At 43.7% G+C, this 13,986-nt stretch overlaps 4 protein-coding genes across 4 annotated transcripts; 1 reads left to right on the top strand and 3 right to left on the bottom strand.

Moving 5' to 3' along the window:
* The first annotated feature begins 141 nt into the window (after positions 1-141).
* Positions 142-1,807, top strand: BDB00DRAFT_150037 (uncharacterized protein). Its single transcript, XM_053116246.1, has 5 exons — positions 142-163; positions 238-499; positions 629-712; positions 1,196-1,232; positions 1,334-1,807. The coding sequence occupies exons 2-5, from the start codon at positions 436-438 to the stop codon at positions 1,677-1,679; spliced, it is 531 nt and encodes a 176-aa protein (XP_052973434.1). The 5' UTR covers positions 142-163; positions 238-435; the 3' UTR covers positions 1,680-1,807.
* Positions 1,439-2,751, bottom strand: BDB00DRAFT_855899 (uncharacterized protein). The gene is made up of 2 exons (XM_053125755.1): positions 2,361-2,751; positions 1,439-2,240 (listed from the first exon to the last, which is right to left on the bottom strand). Exons 1-2 carry the CDS (start codon positions 2,481-2,483, stop codon positions 1,935-1,937), a joined length of 429 nt encoding a protein of 142 aa, XP_052973433.1. The 5' UTR covers positions 2,484-2,751; the 3' UTR covers positions 1,439-1,934.
* Positions 2,752-3,621: 870 nt separating this feature from the next.
* On the bottom strand, positions 3,622-3,915 carry BDB00DRAFT_744246 (uncharacterized protein; the record flags this gene model as incomplete). The annotated part of the gene is made up of 1 exon (XM_053118510.1): positions 3,622-3,915. A coding segment is annotated over one exon (294 nt), but the record flags the coding sequence as incomplete, so codon positions are not given.
* A 602-nt stretch (positions 3,916-4,517) lies between these two features.
* On the bottom strand, positions 4,518-5,365 carry BDB00DRAFT_150322 (uncharacterized protein). Its single transcript, XM_053116247.1, has 4 exons — positions 5,256-5,365; positions 5,057-5,148; positions 4,811-5,000; positions 4,518-4,720 (listed from the first exon to the last, which is right to left on the bottom strand). Exons 1-4 carry the CDS (start codon positions 5,260-5,262, stop codon positions 4,608-4,610), a joined length of 402 nt encoding a protein of 133 aa, XP_052973431.1. The 5' UTR covers positions 5,263-5,365; the 3' UTR covers positions 4,518-4,607.
* Between the last annotated feature and the right edge of the window lie 8,621 nt (positions 5,366-13,986).

The following is a 13,986-nucleotide window of genomic DNA, read 5'->3' as shown; positions in this document are numbered from 1 at the left end:
TTTTGTATAAAGCGGTTCTGTAACTGGAAAAAAGGTGCTCTTACAGACACTCAACGTGGGTGGCAGTACGCAATTCGCGCATTGCGTACAACAATCTTTGCAGCTGATCGAGTCGCGGTGTCAGCGGAAGTGTATGTTATTTTATCTTTGTTGCACATATAAAGTATTTTTTACAACGAACAATGTCAAAGGCAATGTCAAAGTTAACTTTATTGCAATCGGAATTGTACACTGTAGGGCAACACAAATCTCAAACAATTGCGGTTGGTGAATGGTGGAATGAACGGACAGGTACGACCTGAACGGTAGCAAGCTCTTTATGCCCTCTCTTTGTGTATAAAGCGGGTCCGTCACTCGAAAAAAGGTGCTCTTGTTGCCGTGTGAGTATTATTCTTTCTTTGCTGCACATATATAAAGTAGTTTTTATAACGAACAATGTCAAAGTTAACATTACTGAATCTAGCATTGCAAACGACAACAAAAGTCTCAAGTCATTGCGGTTGGTGAATGGCAGAAGGAAGAGAAGGGTACAGCCTGAAAGCGTGGGAAGCAAGCTTTTGACAGAAGCCCGCCACCATGATCTTTATTACTACTAATTCATATAACTTTTTTTTTTGTATATACATAGTTGATCAGTTCTTGGCTGTTTTGACGGTTGTACAGCCACTTTCCAACCACACAACATGCTGCGTTGTAGACTTTGGGCTCTATGGTAACTTCTCATACGGATCTCTGTTTAAATTACCATAGAGCTCTATGCTAAGCGCACATACGGATTTTTTACAAGACACAATGGCTTTCGCGACTAGGGTTACACAAGAGGGTTCTCATTTGTTTTGATGTTGTATTGCACGACAATTCTTATTGCTATTAATTGCTACGATTCTCTTTGCTTTAATATCCATAGTTGACGATCACGAAACAGCCGAGACCAGTCCTTCAAGGTGATATATAGTGTTTTGGATAACATTCTTAAAGGCATACGTGAGGGGAGGATTATAATTGTTATTGCCATTGATTGTTACGATTCTCTTTTCTTTAATATTCATAGTAGGCGATCACGAAACAGCCGAGACACATCCTTCAAGGTGATATGTAGTGGTTTGGATAACATTCTTAAAGGCATACGTGAGGGGAGAAATATAATTGTTATTGCCATTGACTGCTACGATTCTCTTTTCTTTAATAGCCATAGTTGGCGATCACGAAACAGCCGAGACCAGTCCTTCAAGGTGATATATATTGGTTTGGATAACATTCTTAAAGGCATACGTGAGGGGAGAAATATAATTGTTATTGCCATTGACTGCTACGATTCTCTTTTCTTTAATAGCCATAGTTGGCGATCACGAAACAGCCGAGACCAGTCCTTCAAGGTGATATATATTGGTTTGGATAACATTCTTAAAGGCATACGTGAGGGGAGGATTATAATTGTTATTGCCATTGATTGTTACGATTCTCTTTTCTTTAATATTCATAGTAGGCGATCACGAAACAGCCGAGACACATCCTTCAGGAATCAGAAAGAAAAGAAAAAAAAACTTGCAAAAGGAATCTCTGCCTTTAAAATTTTTTTCGCCTGCCAAGAAATAACACTGATTTCTAATAGGGCGAAATGGTTTCTAAAAATAACGACTTCCACTTGTGAAAGCGCGAATTTGATTTTGATTGGTTAGCGATTTCAATTTTAATTGGCCAGCGAATTCGATTCTAACGGCACCGACTTCGGTTGTTGGAAGCACTGTACAGTATTTTCAATAAGTAATGTCGCAGCCAATGAACATCAATGTCGCGCCCGATGAAAATCAATGTCGTTGTCCAATGGAAATCAATATCGCTAGCCAATGAAAATTTATGTCGCATGTCCAGAAACGGATGTCGCTTGCTTAGGAATCAATGTCGCATAGGTCAGCAAGGAATATCTTGGCACACTAAAAATCGTCTACCCATTGTTGCCATAGATCGTTTGCCATTTCTCGCCATAGATCGTTAGCTATTGCTCTCATAGATCGTTCGCCATTTCTCGCCATAGATCGTTCGCCATTGCTGCAAGATATAGTAGTTTGCGTTTGAAAATGTAGACGTTGAGATAGCGATATGTAGTTTTTAGATTCTGCGATGTAGGTTTGCCAAACACATTGTAGTTTTGAAACAGTCGATGTCATTTTTTTGGACCTTGATGTAACTAATGGCAACAGAACGTAAAGTGGAGCATGTGTCTGGAGGTTGGCATAAAGCTTCTTCCGCGACACAGAAAGAAAATAGCCACACAGAATTTGATACGGTCGGTAAGCCGAGGATGCTAAGAAGGGTTATATAAACATGTCAGATCTATTAGATGGGTAAGATCGACTCGCCTGGATTGAGTAACTGGAGTACTCGATGTATGCAACAACCCCATGTCGAGAAGGTGCTGAATCCAAGGCGTCACTAGCATGCCAAAAAGGAGGGAATACCAAAAAGAGGAACCAAAGTAGCATGATATTCCCCGGATCAAAGCATCAGTAATCAAGGCAATCACGGGATCCAATATTGGATTTTCCTAATGATTGGCGCTTAGTATTTGTCATGAACCATGAGCCATGGCATGGATCACGTGTTACTCCTGCCTCCTTTTCTTCAGCCTCCATCAGCCCGTTATCCACCAGCCCGTTATCCCTCAGCCCTCTCAAGCCTCTATATCTTATCCTCTTTGCTTAGTGTTAGAATATAAATAGTGGGATCATAGACTGCTATAGAGAAGTATCTTGTATCTTGTATCTTGTATCTTGTACCCTTTGTATCCTGGTAAAGCCAACCTTGCTCCCCGTCCATTGCCCTCGTCTCTTGTCCTGTTGAAAAAACAGATCAACTCTCCCTGCCTTGAACCCTGCCCCGCCCTGACAGTATTTTTCGTCTTAGCATGCAACAAATTTCCATTTAGCACTTGGTGAATATCAGCTTGGCCGAAGATGTATTTTCCGTAGCGTCTTCTGTAGAAGCTGAAACTAGTTTTATTGGTGAAAACATATTTGACATATACTTTCGGTTGCCACCCTAATTACAAGAACAATGAGTGTAGCCTTTTTTATTGATGCTGCAGGATGAGAATATTGGACTAAAAGTTGCTAAAATGTACAGTGTGGTGGTATAAAGGAGAAATGAGCGTGGAAGATTTTCCCGGCGAAAACAATTAATCACTATCATAGTCTTCCTCAGCGTCATCACCATCGTCATTTTCAATGATGTCATTATCAATCAATCTGCCATGAGCTTTTTTGGTAGGTGTCAAGTAAATGTTTGGTGATCCGGGAATACCGGCATCATCAGACCCGCAGATGTTGGCGAAATGTGCGGCTTGTTTTTGACTTCGGATGGCTGGGAGAACAATATCCTTGAGATTGCAGTGATGTTGTCGCCAAGCATACAACCGGTCCAGCGTATCAATGAATGAAGGTAGCTCATCGAGATATGTAGGTATTACAAGCGTTGAAAGACGGCGAGAGACATACACATCTTCGATGCGTTTCACCGCAAACATATACCCCACCGGCCGGTGAAGTCCATACCAACGGTATATACATTATCCATGAGATTATCGTCAATGGGAAGACTCAGCAGATAGGAAAGGATGGCCTTATTCATCCTAATGTTCTTGGCCTGCTGGATCAGCGACTTTCGCGGTGATACTTTGAGTCTCTTCCATTCGCTCGTAGATAGTTCCTCATTCTGAGCGGAAAGAATCAGATCGATCCGGCGCCCAAATCCTTTGTTCAACGAAATGTTCGAACCAAAAACCCTTTCATGCATTTTTGCGATCGATTTGGAGGCTTTGCACGTCGTCTCCCCATCGAAGATTTGCAGCCTGCTACCGTTTAGCACCTCATCAAGTATTTTCGTACACTTCCTGTAGCAAGTGAGTTCACTACTGTCGTTGTCATTAGGGGAGGCGGCGGGGTCGGTCAGGCAAGCCTTGGCCACAATTTCAAGGATATCCAATAATTGCAAGCACTGGGTGTCGTCAGATTTCAGTAGAGCCACCTTTTCCTCGGCAATCGCGATCCGCAAAAGCTTCGTATCAAGTTTCTTGTACATAGGCGCAGCTTTGGCTACTGACTCAAGGTACAATTGCTTCGCCTCTTTAGCTGATAACGACTGACATTCTACAGCGTTTTGGTACATCTGCTTCATGTCGGGTGGGATATCCGTGCCCAAGGCAATCATTTCACCATAAAGTGCCCTGACCGCTGGGGCCATGCCATGGCCGAGGTTAATTTCTTGTACTTTTGCAACTCGCTCCCAGAAGCTGCTATTGGTAATATGCTTGCGAAATATCTTTTCAGTTTGGCTATTGACGGTATCGACGATCCGTGACAAGGAAAGCTTCAATGCGTTGACTTGGTGAATTTCAGACAAGTTTATCTTTAGGGCAAGGTTGGCCGACATGACGTCCAGCTGCTCTCCAAGCGAATCAGATGCGGTGAAATTGTTCAGGAGCTTGCGCAGGTCGCTGGCATCCTGGAGAGACAGCTGCTTATTCAGCTAGAAAAGGTATGTTAATCCACAACTATCGATGAGCCAACTGCGCGCTTACCACTTTGACGCCAGCTTCGTACACGGCTTTTCTAAAATCTTTGGGCGTAATCGGCTCTGGAGTCTTTTGTGGCTCGTTCGAAGCCAGCGCGTTGTACATCATCTCCACTGTTCGGGCACGTTGTGCGGGTAACGGATGCGTATCCTGGTCGGATTGGTTTTCAGAACTTGCTGCTTTTTTGTATGAGATCATCAGCTCTAAGTATACACATACGTGCACAACGGGAAAACTTACCTCGTTTGCCAAGGACAGACCCTTCGGAGCGTGGTTCTGTGGTGGTGGTGGTGGTGGTGTCACCGGGACCTTCCTTCCCAACCATATTAGCCCCGTAATTAGTAGAGTTGACGAATGCGAACGAATTATCTCCTTGGTGTAAGTGATATGTGTTCGACGAGACTGCTGGTGACGAAGTGCCATTGTCGTTCTAATACGAAAAAGATGAGGAAACGGTAACGTGGATCATTCTTATCTTGTTCATACCTCCTTTAACAACTTCTTTAGTTCTTGCTTGACGCTATCTGGTGTCGAGGAATCCTTCTGGATAGCGTCGAGACACCTCCGGTAGGAAGATTCTAGCGTGTTGGACGAAGGAGGATTGCGCACTGTTTTTTTAATATGATTTTTGAAGTGATAGAATCCCCAATCCTTAAGGCTATTTGCGGCAAAGAAGCGACGGTACTTGTCATTCCCGTTGTACGTATCGTAATACTCGCTAAGGTCCATGTGTAATGCAAGTGAAGGCAGGCGAAAGTGTCGCGAGCATATTTTGCTGACGTCGGACTCTTATTTCAAAAGCCTATGACGTCGCCTGTGGGAATTAAAACTGGGGCAGCGTAAAAATATTTTGCCTTTTGCCCATCTCGAACTGACTCGATGTCGGGTATGAAGACGGGATGACAATAGGACTACGTACGCCTTTGGGACACCTTATGGTGATGGCGTATGTCTCTGGTCAGCTTGATCCTTTTGGGAGCTCGCTCGGTTTCCCAATTACCGAAGACAATAGCGCCCCATGTGTTTTCTTCTTCACAACAACCAAACCATGGGCCGTGGCTCCAGGGTCAATACTGTCGGGATGAGGTGCACTTGGAATCAAAAGAACTGACTCGATGTCGGGTATGAAGACGAGATGACAATAGGACTACGTATGGCTTTGGGACACCTTATGGTGATGGCATATGTCTCTGGTCAGCTTGATCCTTTTGGGAGCTCGCTCGGTTTCCCAATTACCGAAGACAATAGCGCCCCATGTGTTTTCTTCTTTGCAACAACCAAACCATGGGCCGTGGCTCCAGGGTCAATACTGTCTTTTGCTCTTCCAAGTGCTACCGTCGAATCGGTAAGCTACTTATATTGACGGTTCTGGACGAGTTTTGTGTACTAACTTTCTATACATTGCCAAATACCTCTTTGTCGAGTCATATTTGCCTAGGGACCAATGTTGATAAACGTCATGTGGATGGATACCATAGTGCTAGCGCCCCTTTGACTAAATTCTCTGTGAACATTTAAATGGATCACCTGGCCGACCCCCATTCGTTTTTTTTTGTACTCATGTTGCTTTATCCCATAAATGCATCTTTACTTTGTCTCTCAAGAGCTGTTCCTTTGACTGATAATACTTCTTAATGCACGTATTCTGAACTCGTATTTGTCAGAATAGACCACGTCAAATAAGCTGCAGGAGAACAGTACCAATGCGTTAATTGACCTTACCAAATTCTGTGCGGCTATTTTGTTGTCAATGATTACATCAGGCTCAAAGAAATGACATCGACCGTTTCCAAAGTACAATGTGTTTGGCAAAATTACATCATACGATCTAAAAATTACATCTTGCTATCTCGATTTTTACATTTTCAAACGCAAACTACTGTAAACTGTTTTGCAATAGATCGTTTTGCTATAATTATGTAAGGTTTCAGGACTAGGACAAGACAGGACCAAGACCAGAGATTAATCAAAACAAGACAAGATGGGAACCGGGGAAACGGCAAGGTACTAGGTGCTTTCGCTAGATAAGACGAGACAAGACAAGAATCAGAGATCGGATTGAAAGATCACTGAAAGGGTGAGACGAAGATCGAGCAGAACAAGACAGGAAGAACGGGATAGTTCCGGATAGATAGTCGAATGACTGGATGTTACCAGATAAGACAAGATATAGCAAGACAATCGAATTGACTTCTATTTGATGAATGGGTGTTGGGTATTTATATGGATTCAATTATGAAGATGGATGCGCGTGAATTAATATGTGTGCAAACATCACGAGGTCATGAAGAGGCCATTACAGATAACAGATATTGATATGCGCAGTCATCACAGTGTCACGAGTAAGTCGTTACACTTGCTTAGAGATCAATGTGGCATAGCCAAGCTAGGATTTTCTTGGCAGACCCATTACCAGGTCATTGACCCTTTTTCTCCTGACCATATTCGACTTCTACCACTGCTACTTACCTATATTGCGCAACTGAAAAAAAGAAAAGATTGATACTTACCTGAATGCATATTATTAGTTGTTAATGAGGCTGTACAATATTACAAGTTTTCTTTGTTCCGACATTTATCCCAGCAGTTGTGAGAATGTGAAGCAAAACCTTGGAAGTCGCTTGACCTTACACTGTTGCATGCATCGCGGATCCTTGTCGATAAGGTGTCCTCTGACAGGAACCGGTTGCGCTTAACCTTGCTTTTTGCCACAGACCAGAATTGTTCTATTGGGTTAAGCTCAGGAGAATACTTAAGAAGATATACACATTTATATCCTCGATACTGAATATACTTTGCGATATCTTTGTTGACATGAATAGGTGCATTATCCATAACAATATAGTGTCCCTTCATGTGAGGAAACTTGTCCATTTCATCCAAAGTATCCTTCAAAAAGCTGATGTAGTGACCGGTTACAGTGCCAGTGCTCACTTTCTCATATTGGTCATCAGCCTTTCTCTTCTTACGAGGCTGTGGGATTCTCACGCTTACCTTAATTAAGCCTGAAGCAGAGATGGCACCTAAAATAGACGTTGTTTTCGCTCTTGTTGTAGGAACAGTAACAACAGCAGGAACACCCTTCTTTGACCAAGCTCTTGTGCGTTTCATGTTTATATGAAATGCAGACTCATCAAGAAATACGCAGTTTGTCAGGAAGTTCAAGTCAGTTTGTTCCCACTGACGGACCCAGTCATATCGCTCTTGAATTTTTTCCACACTGTTTCTTTCAACAGATTGAAAGTCTGCTTTTTTCAACGAAAGGTTGCAGTGAAACCTCATGAAGTTGTAAACAGTGCTGCGAGAAAATTGAAGGTCCTTATACTTCTTCGCTAAATGTTCAGCTACTTCGATGACTGCAGCAGAAGGATTATCATCAATGAAGTCGGTGACAGTCTGCTTGTGTTCTGCAGTCAAAATGGGTCTACGACCAGACTTTTTACCCTTGTCCGAAATACTATCAGGTCGTTCATCATACTGCTTAACCCATCTCTGGGCAGTGCGAACATGAATACCAAGCTGTTTTGCTGCAGCTGATGCAGTCAAGCACTTGTCAATCTTCAGCTTAAAGAACCTGGTCTTATCTTGGCAAGTGTAGCGTACATATTCTCGCTTTTCACCCACTTTCTCCATATGAGAATCTTCGCTGCTTGGTTTATCCACCTGCATTGCGATGCTTTGAGATCCCACAGAAGCCGTCTTCTCTAAGTACTCAGTGTAAGAGGTAATTGTTTCAACGACAAATTGTTCCTGGTCAACAATATAATCCATAGGTTCCGGATTGCCATGTTCATCAACATTTCCCTGTCCATCTTCGTACAAAAATTGTGCACTCATGTTGAATTGCGATGTAGTGAGGAAGAAAAAAAAGCTTGGGGAAAAAGGCAGCGCACCCCTATATATATTTTTAGTGTGCCAAGAAATTCCTTGCTAACCTATGCGACATTGATTTCTAAGCAAGCGACATCCGTTTCTGGACATGCGACATAAATTTTCATTGGCTAGCGACATTGATTTCCATTGGACAACGACATTGATTTTCATCGGGCGCGACATTGATTTTCATTGGCTGCGACATTACTTATTGAAAATACTGTATATCAACATCCACCTGCCTCGCTTCGCTCGGCTGAATGAGCCCCTTCGCTTCGCTCCGTGTCATTCAACGGAAACGCGTCGCAAGGGGGTTCCCCCCTTGACCCCCAAGTGGGGGGCAAGCCCCCCAAACCCCCCTGTCGAGCGAGGTTGGATCAATGTTTTGGTATTAGATGCTTATTGTCTGTTTTCAAAATCAAAAGCAAGATCATTGTGCAGTGAGAAGTAGCCTATCATAGAAAGTCGTCAAAGTTGGATACTTAACTATCTCCAGTTTAAAATGCAATGCGAAAAGAAGTGTTGACAAAGATGATGTAGAGATATTGATAAAAAGAGAATAGGTGATAATAAAGAGAATAGAAGATAAAAAAGAGGATAGAAGATAAAGAGAATAGAAGATAAAAAAAAGGATAGAAGATAAAGAGAATTAGAGAAGGACTTCATGGAAAACAACATTTCGGGTGTTTTGGCCTTGCTGACCCGCGATACTTGAGTTCTCGGGATCTAACATGATTCTTATAGATGATGGGGTGCGGACGCGTGACATGGCTACATAGAGTAGACCATGCGTGAAAGGAGGTTCAGGTAAGTAGAGGCCAACAGTGTTAAAAGTTTGACCCTGTGCCTTATTGATGGTCATTGCAAATGCCAGGCGAACAGGGAATTGTGTGCGTTTAAATTGAATGGGGGAACGTGTTTGTGAAGGTGTGAGAGTTATGCGAGGGATCAAGACGATGTTACCGGCATGAGGCCCAGTGGCTATTTCAGCTTCAAATACATATCGCTGGAAAGAGCGTACAATCAGCCGTGTCCCATTGCAGAGACCACTTTGGGTGTGCAAGTTTCTCAAAAGCATGACTGGGCAACCGACTTTGAGTTTTAGCAAATGCGGAGGGAGGTCGGATGGATTCATGGAATTGAGCAGCTCTGGTGGGTACGTTATTTGCTCTTCAGGATCATCCACGGTATCTGCGCTCTGGAATTCGTGAACAGTGCCTGGGAAATGGTCGAGTACCAAATTATCAATTGCTGTAACATAGACAATCTTGGGAGTCAAGATGGAGCGACTGATGAGGTGATCAAGATCCACGCGTGGCGCGTTCAGGTCGCCGTAAATGGCTTCTATAAGCTCGTACGTGTTGTAATGTGGCATGAGCATCCGATCTGGTAGCCGGACTCTGTCATCAGTGGTTGGCACCGACAGCTCAGCACCATCACCGATGCAAAGTAAATATTGCATAAACTGGCCATGCTCGTTTGTGTCATTGGTGTTGGCAGGTTGTTGGACGCGCATGTTGGTTTCAAGGCGGTGGACGGTGACACTGGGCCAAATAAATGAACGATTTAGATACTGCTGTACGATTTGCGAGCGCGATGCATTTGGTATGATATACTTTGATGTAAGTATGTACTACCGCTCGATAGTAAAAGGATGCAAAGTAGAAGAGAGGATACAATGTTGTATACCTGGCGAAAGGCAACACCAAAGACCATGATTTCTTATCATATGGAACATCGGCAAGTGCGGGATCGTCATGTCTCATGAGATCTTGGATACTCCTGTATACGTTGATACTTGTATTGATACTTGTATCCAGCGTGTTTAAAGCGATGACACTTCTCAGATGATGAAGGATTTGAAGTGAGCTTCATATCGTGTTTATAACGCTTATCCGCTTGAGTCTTTTCTCGATGCGATACCCGTCTACTCACATAGTCATACATTCATGTAGAACAAATTTTCTGATCTGGAGGAGCCACACACCTCGGCGCGTCATAAACGTGAGAGAGCAATCTGATTGGATAGATTGAACTGGCTCAAATGCCGTGTTCATTACTACTATATAACCGCGCGGCCGCAGCAACCATGTCGCTCTTCTTCCTGCTCGTCAACTTTTCTAAGCCAAAGCTATTCAATGTGAGTATCATTGGAACGGATTAGAGGATCGGGGAGTGTATGCTTGTGTTGGTGAGTGAGAAGAGCGTATGCAACCGGTTGTGAGTATCTCAAGATCCGTTTATCTCACTTTCTTTCTTTTTGACACAAACCTTCTTCTCGTCTTAACCTGGTCCATCTCCCCCTCACGTTGGCTCTCAAAGCACAAATGCAAGAGTAAGTACAGTACAATATGGAAAGTTTGAAGTGTACTTTGAGGTTTTGCATGTGGATGTGATATACGAAAGAAGATATGAATTTCGACGTGTCTAAAGTTGTGTGTGTACAGCATACAGTCGCTAATGTTATCCTCCTTTCTTCTCTGCTACTACTATAGGATTCTGACTTTTTGAAATGGTTGGTTCGGGTTTGTTGTTTGCATCCCACCCTTAAACATAAGCAACAACTGTAAGTACGGTAGGGAATGAAATGTGAGGATGAGTTGGAGAGAAGTCGAGTGTCTGTTGGAGGTGCTGATGCCATGACGTGTCAGGAATAGTTGCATATTAAGAACAGCCTGCTCATGATCTTTCTTCTTTTCATTCTACTTCAGGTTTCGCTTTATGCTGGTTGGGTTAATTGTGTCCTGCGGACAAATAACAGATAGTAAGTATAAGCAAAAGGGGACTTGAACATTGGTATGATAGGTGAGTAGGATGACATGGGTGTTGGGGATGACGCGTCAAAGGTGTGCAGTGTGTACAGCAGCGTGACGGGAAAGGGCTCCTGACCATGCCGTATGCAATATGGCAGTCTCTCAAAAAAGTTTTCTTTCTCTCCTCCCCTTTCTTCTCTTATTCTTTTTTCAGAATTGGTCATCCCCTTCTTGCTTTTCCTCTCTCTAACTCAAGGCTCTCTTCCTCCAAGCCAAGGATGTCATAATAGTAAGTATCGTTGTGCTTGTGTTTGTCTTTGCGTGTTTGAAGAACCAGGAAGATGTCTGCCGTGACATGTCAAAAAATGTATGCAGCTGCTCATAGATGTTTTCTTTTTTCTAATAGAGGATGGCTTTGCGGTGATCTGTTTGGACTTGGATTGGCTTAGACCCCATCTCTCTCTGTCTATAACTTTGCTGTAAAACGACAAAACAAATGTAAGTCAGCTTGGGATGGAGGAGGATGGTAATGCCGTGTCAAAATTAAAGATAGCACAGTGGGTGCAGCCCTCTAATGATCTTTTCTTTTTCCAGCTAGAAGAAGTGTTTCTGTCTTGGCTGTGATTATCTGCTCTGCTCTGGCCGTGTGCTCGGCTCTCCTGTGTCTCATCGTAGAAGTATGGGTAAGCATAGCACGATAGAATCTTGTATGTGTGTGGTTTAACAGTTTCCCATTAACTGTTCATCTCTTTCGTTTCTCGGAATGGCGATAGTGCACAGACACCTCCATGCTAGTCAAGATTGATGCTCCACTGTCATCCCGCTCCTAGAAGCCGACCTGTCAAGTAGTCCATCGGCAGTGGTCAAGATCTATCCATCCATCTGGATGGTGGCGGGTGCTTTTTGCTTTGACTTGGACCTGAGGAAGTCCTTAAAAGCCTCATATTCTTCTTTGCGTTCTTTGTATAATTTATCCCCCCCTCCCTTTCCCCTTGCTCTGACCCAGGAAGTCGTTAAAAGCGTCTATTGCGTTCTTTATATAGTTTATCCTTCTCCCCTCCCCTCCCCCTTTGCTTTTCTCTCGCAGTTCCTAGTAGCCTCTGTCTCGACCCATCTTCGGATGTTGCATCGTTTCACGCGAACGGCTGTTTTTTTACTCAGGCAGCCTCCGGGCGTAAGTCCTGCTTCATCTACAATTTCCCCGCGCCCACGGGTAAAAAGTGCGGCCGAGGTCCCCCATGAATTTGGGGAATGCTTTGCGTAAGTATTTACTTTCTCTTTTTCTGTCTGTGAATCTACATGGATGAGAGTTTCCTTTTGGATTTTTCAGCTAACTTTTAAAGATTTTAATAATAAAGAAGATGTGTGCACCTTTGATAACAGCTGATCAGATGATATCCAGGCAGCTTACGATTCCTCCACCTATCGCAGAAGCGGACCTGAATTAAGTTTCGCAAAGCATTTTGGGGCGAAACGCGGTATTACGCGTGACAATTAGAACCACAAACTCTTATTTTATTCTTGTGTGCACTTGGCATTACTTTACAACCCGTCATGGGAGATGGAGACGATCGATCGACACAACCACGCAAAATCTTTCATACTTTCTTTAAACCAAGCAGTGGTAGTAACAAACGCGAACTTCTAGATCCATCGTTGTCAATTACTAGTAATAGCAGCGATCAACCCAAGATCAAGCTGAAAAAGACGTCTTCCACACGGCAAACTCCTTGGTCGCCAGCTGCTATCAACTCTATTTCTGCTTCAACAACAGCAGAAATTCCATCGCCTTCCAAAAAGCATCAAAAAGCCCCATCAAAATCAGCATCACCCCCGTTGCATCCGTTCTTCACTAAGCAACAGCAATCATCGGAATCGCCAAAACTTAATAGCACCAATAGTAGCACTGATAACAATACTAGTGGAGCACAATCGATCGCAGCACCAACTGCAACGGAATCCTTGACATCAGGATCACCACAAGCAAAAGCAGCAAACTCATCGCCAGCACCTTCTTCGCCCTTACCACCAGCACCGCCAGCACCAAAGAAACGTAATCGAGATAAAGACCACGAACCGTTATGGCCAGACAAATCGATATTCCAAGGCGGTCATATAGGCGTCGCAGAAAGACTAATCACTGGCACCACTAATGAAAAGACGCGTGTTGTGCCTCCATTACGACCACCACGATCATGCCAGCAAGGCCGCTCACACTTACAGACCATCATACATAATGACACAGCACGGTATTTAACACCTTCCAAACAAAATGCAGCAGCCCAACAACACCAGCAGCACCAAAGGAGGCAGCCTAAGACACGTAGCATGTCCACAACGCAGATCCGCCATCTGATTGAATTCGTCTATCCGTCATGCAAAAATTCACCAGCATGTCAATCTCTACTCAATAACATGGGAAGGACACGACGACAAGGACGTCGAACAGCGCCAGCAGCTCGTAATTTGCCATGGACCGAACTCTACCGACCCACCAAAGTGCAAGAATTGCTCGGTAACAAAGACGACAATGTTTATTTAAGGGACTGGCTGTTCCAAATGAAAGTCGCTGCGCCCTCGGCATTTGAACGCATGTCAGCATCACAGAGGACGAGCAAAAAGAAAACGAAGCGACTCAATGCGTTTTTGGACGATCCGCTTTTCTATGCATCCATGATAGACGACAAGGATGATGACGATTTTAAACCTTCAGGACGCAGAGGTAAAGGCGGTGGTGGCAATAATGCAAAGAAACAACGAGCCGGCAAAAGCAATCCTCAAGCAACAGCC

Source organism: Zychaea mexicana (assembly GCF_025766255.1).
Source record: "Zychaea mexicana strain RSA 1403 chromosome Unknown BDB00scaffold_151, whole genome shotgun sequence".
NCBI classification, from domain to species: domain Eukaryota; kingdom Fungi; phylum Mucoromycota; class Mucoromycetes; order Mucorales; family Lichtheimiaceae; genus Zychaea; species Zychaea mexicana.
The sequence above is the reverse complement of the archived record's forward strand: the minus strand, read 5'-3'. Positions and strand labels throughout refer to the sequence as shown.

Coding starts and splice junctions, on each gene's coding strand:
- BDB00DRAFT_150037 (XM_053116246.1), top strand. CDS start 436: ATGTCAAAGTTAACATTACTGAATCTAGCATTGCAAACGACAACAAAA. Junction 713..1,195: donor TGTAGACTTTGGGCTCTATG/GTAACTTCTCAT, acceptor TAATAGCCATAG/TTGGCGATCACGAAACAGCC. Junction 1,233..1,333: donor GCCGAGACCAGTCCTTCAAG/GTGATATATATT, acceptor TTTCTTTAATAG/CCATAGTTGGCGATCACGAA.
- BDB00DRAFT_855899 (XM_053125755.1), bottom strand. CDS start 2,483: ATGCTACTTTGGTTCCTCTTTTTGGTATTCCCTCCTTTTTGGCATGCT. Junction 2,241..2,360: donor ACTCCAGTTACTCAATCCAG/GCGAGTCGATCT, acceptor TCGCGGAAGAAG/CTTTATGCCAACCTCCAGAC.
- BDB00DRAFT_150322 (XM_053116247.1), bottom strand. Junction 5,001..5,056: donor TAAAGAAGTTGTTAAAGGAG/GTATGAACAAGA, acceptor TTTTCGTATTAG/AACGACAATGGCACTTCGTC. Junction 4,721..4,810: donor GTCTGTCCTTGGCAAACGAG/GTAAGTTTTCCC, acceptor CAATCCGACCAG/GATACGCATCCGTTACCCGC.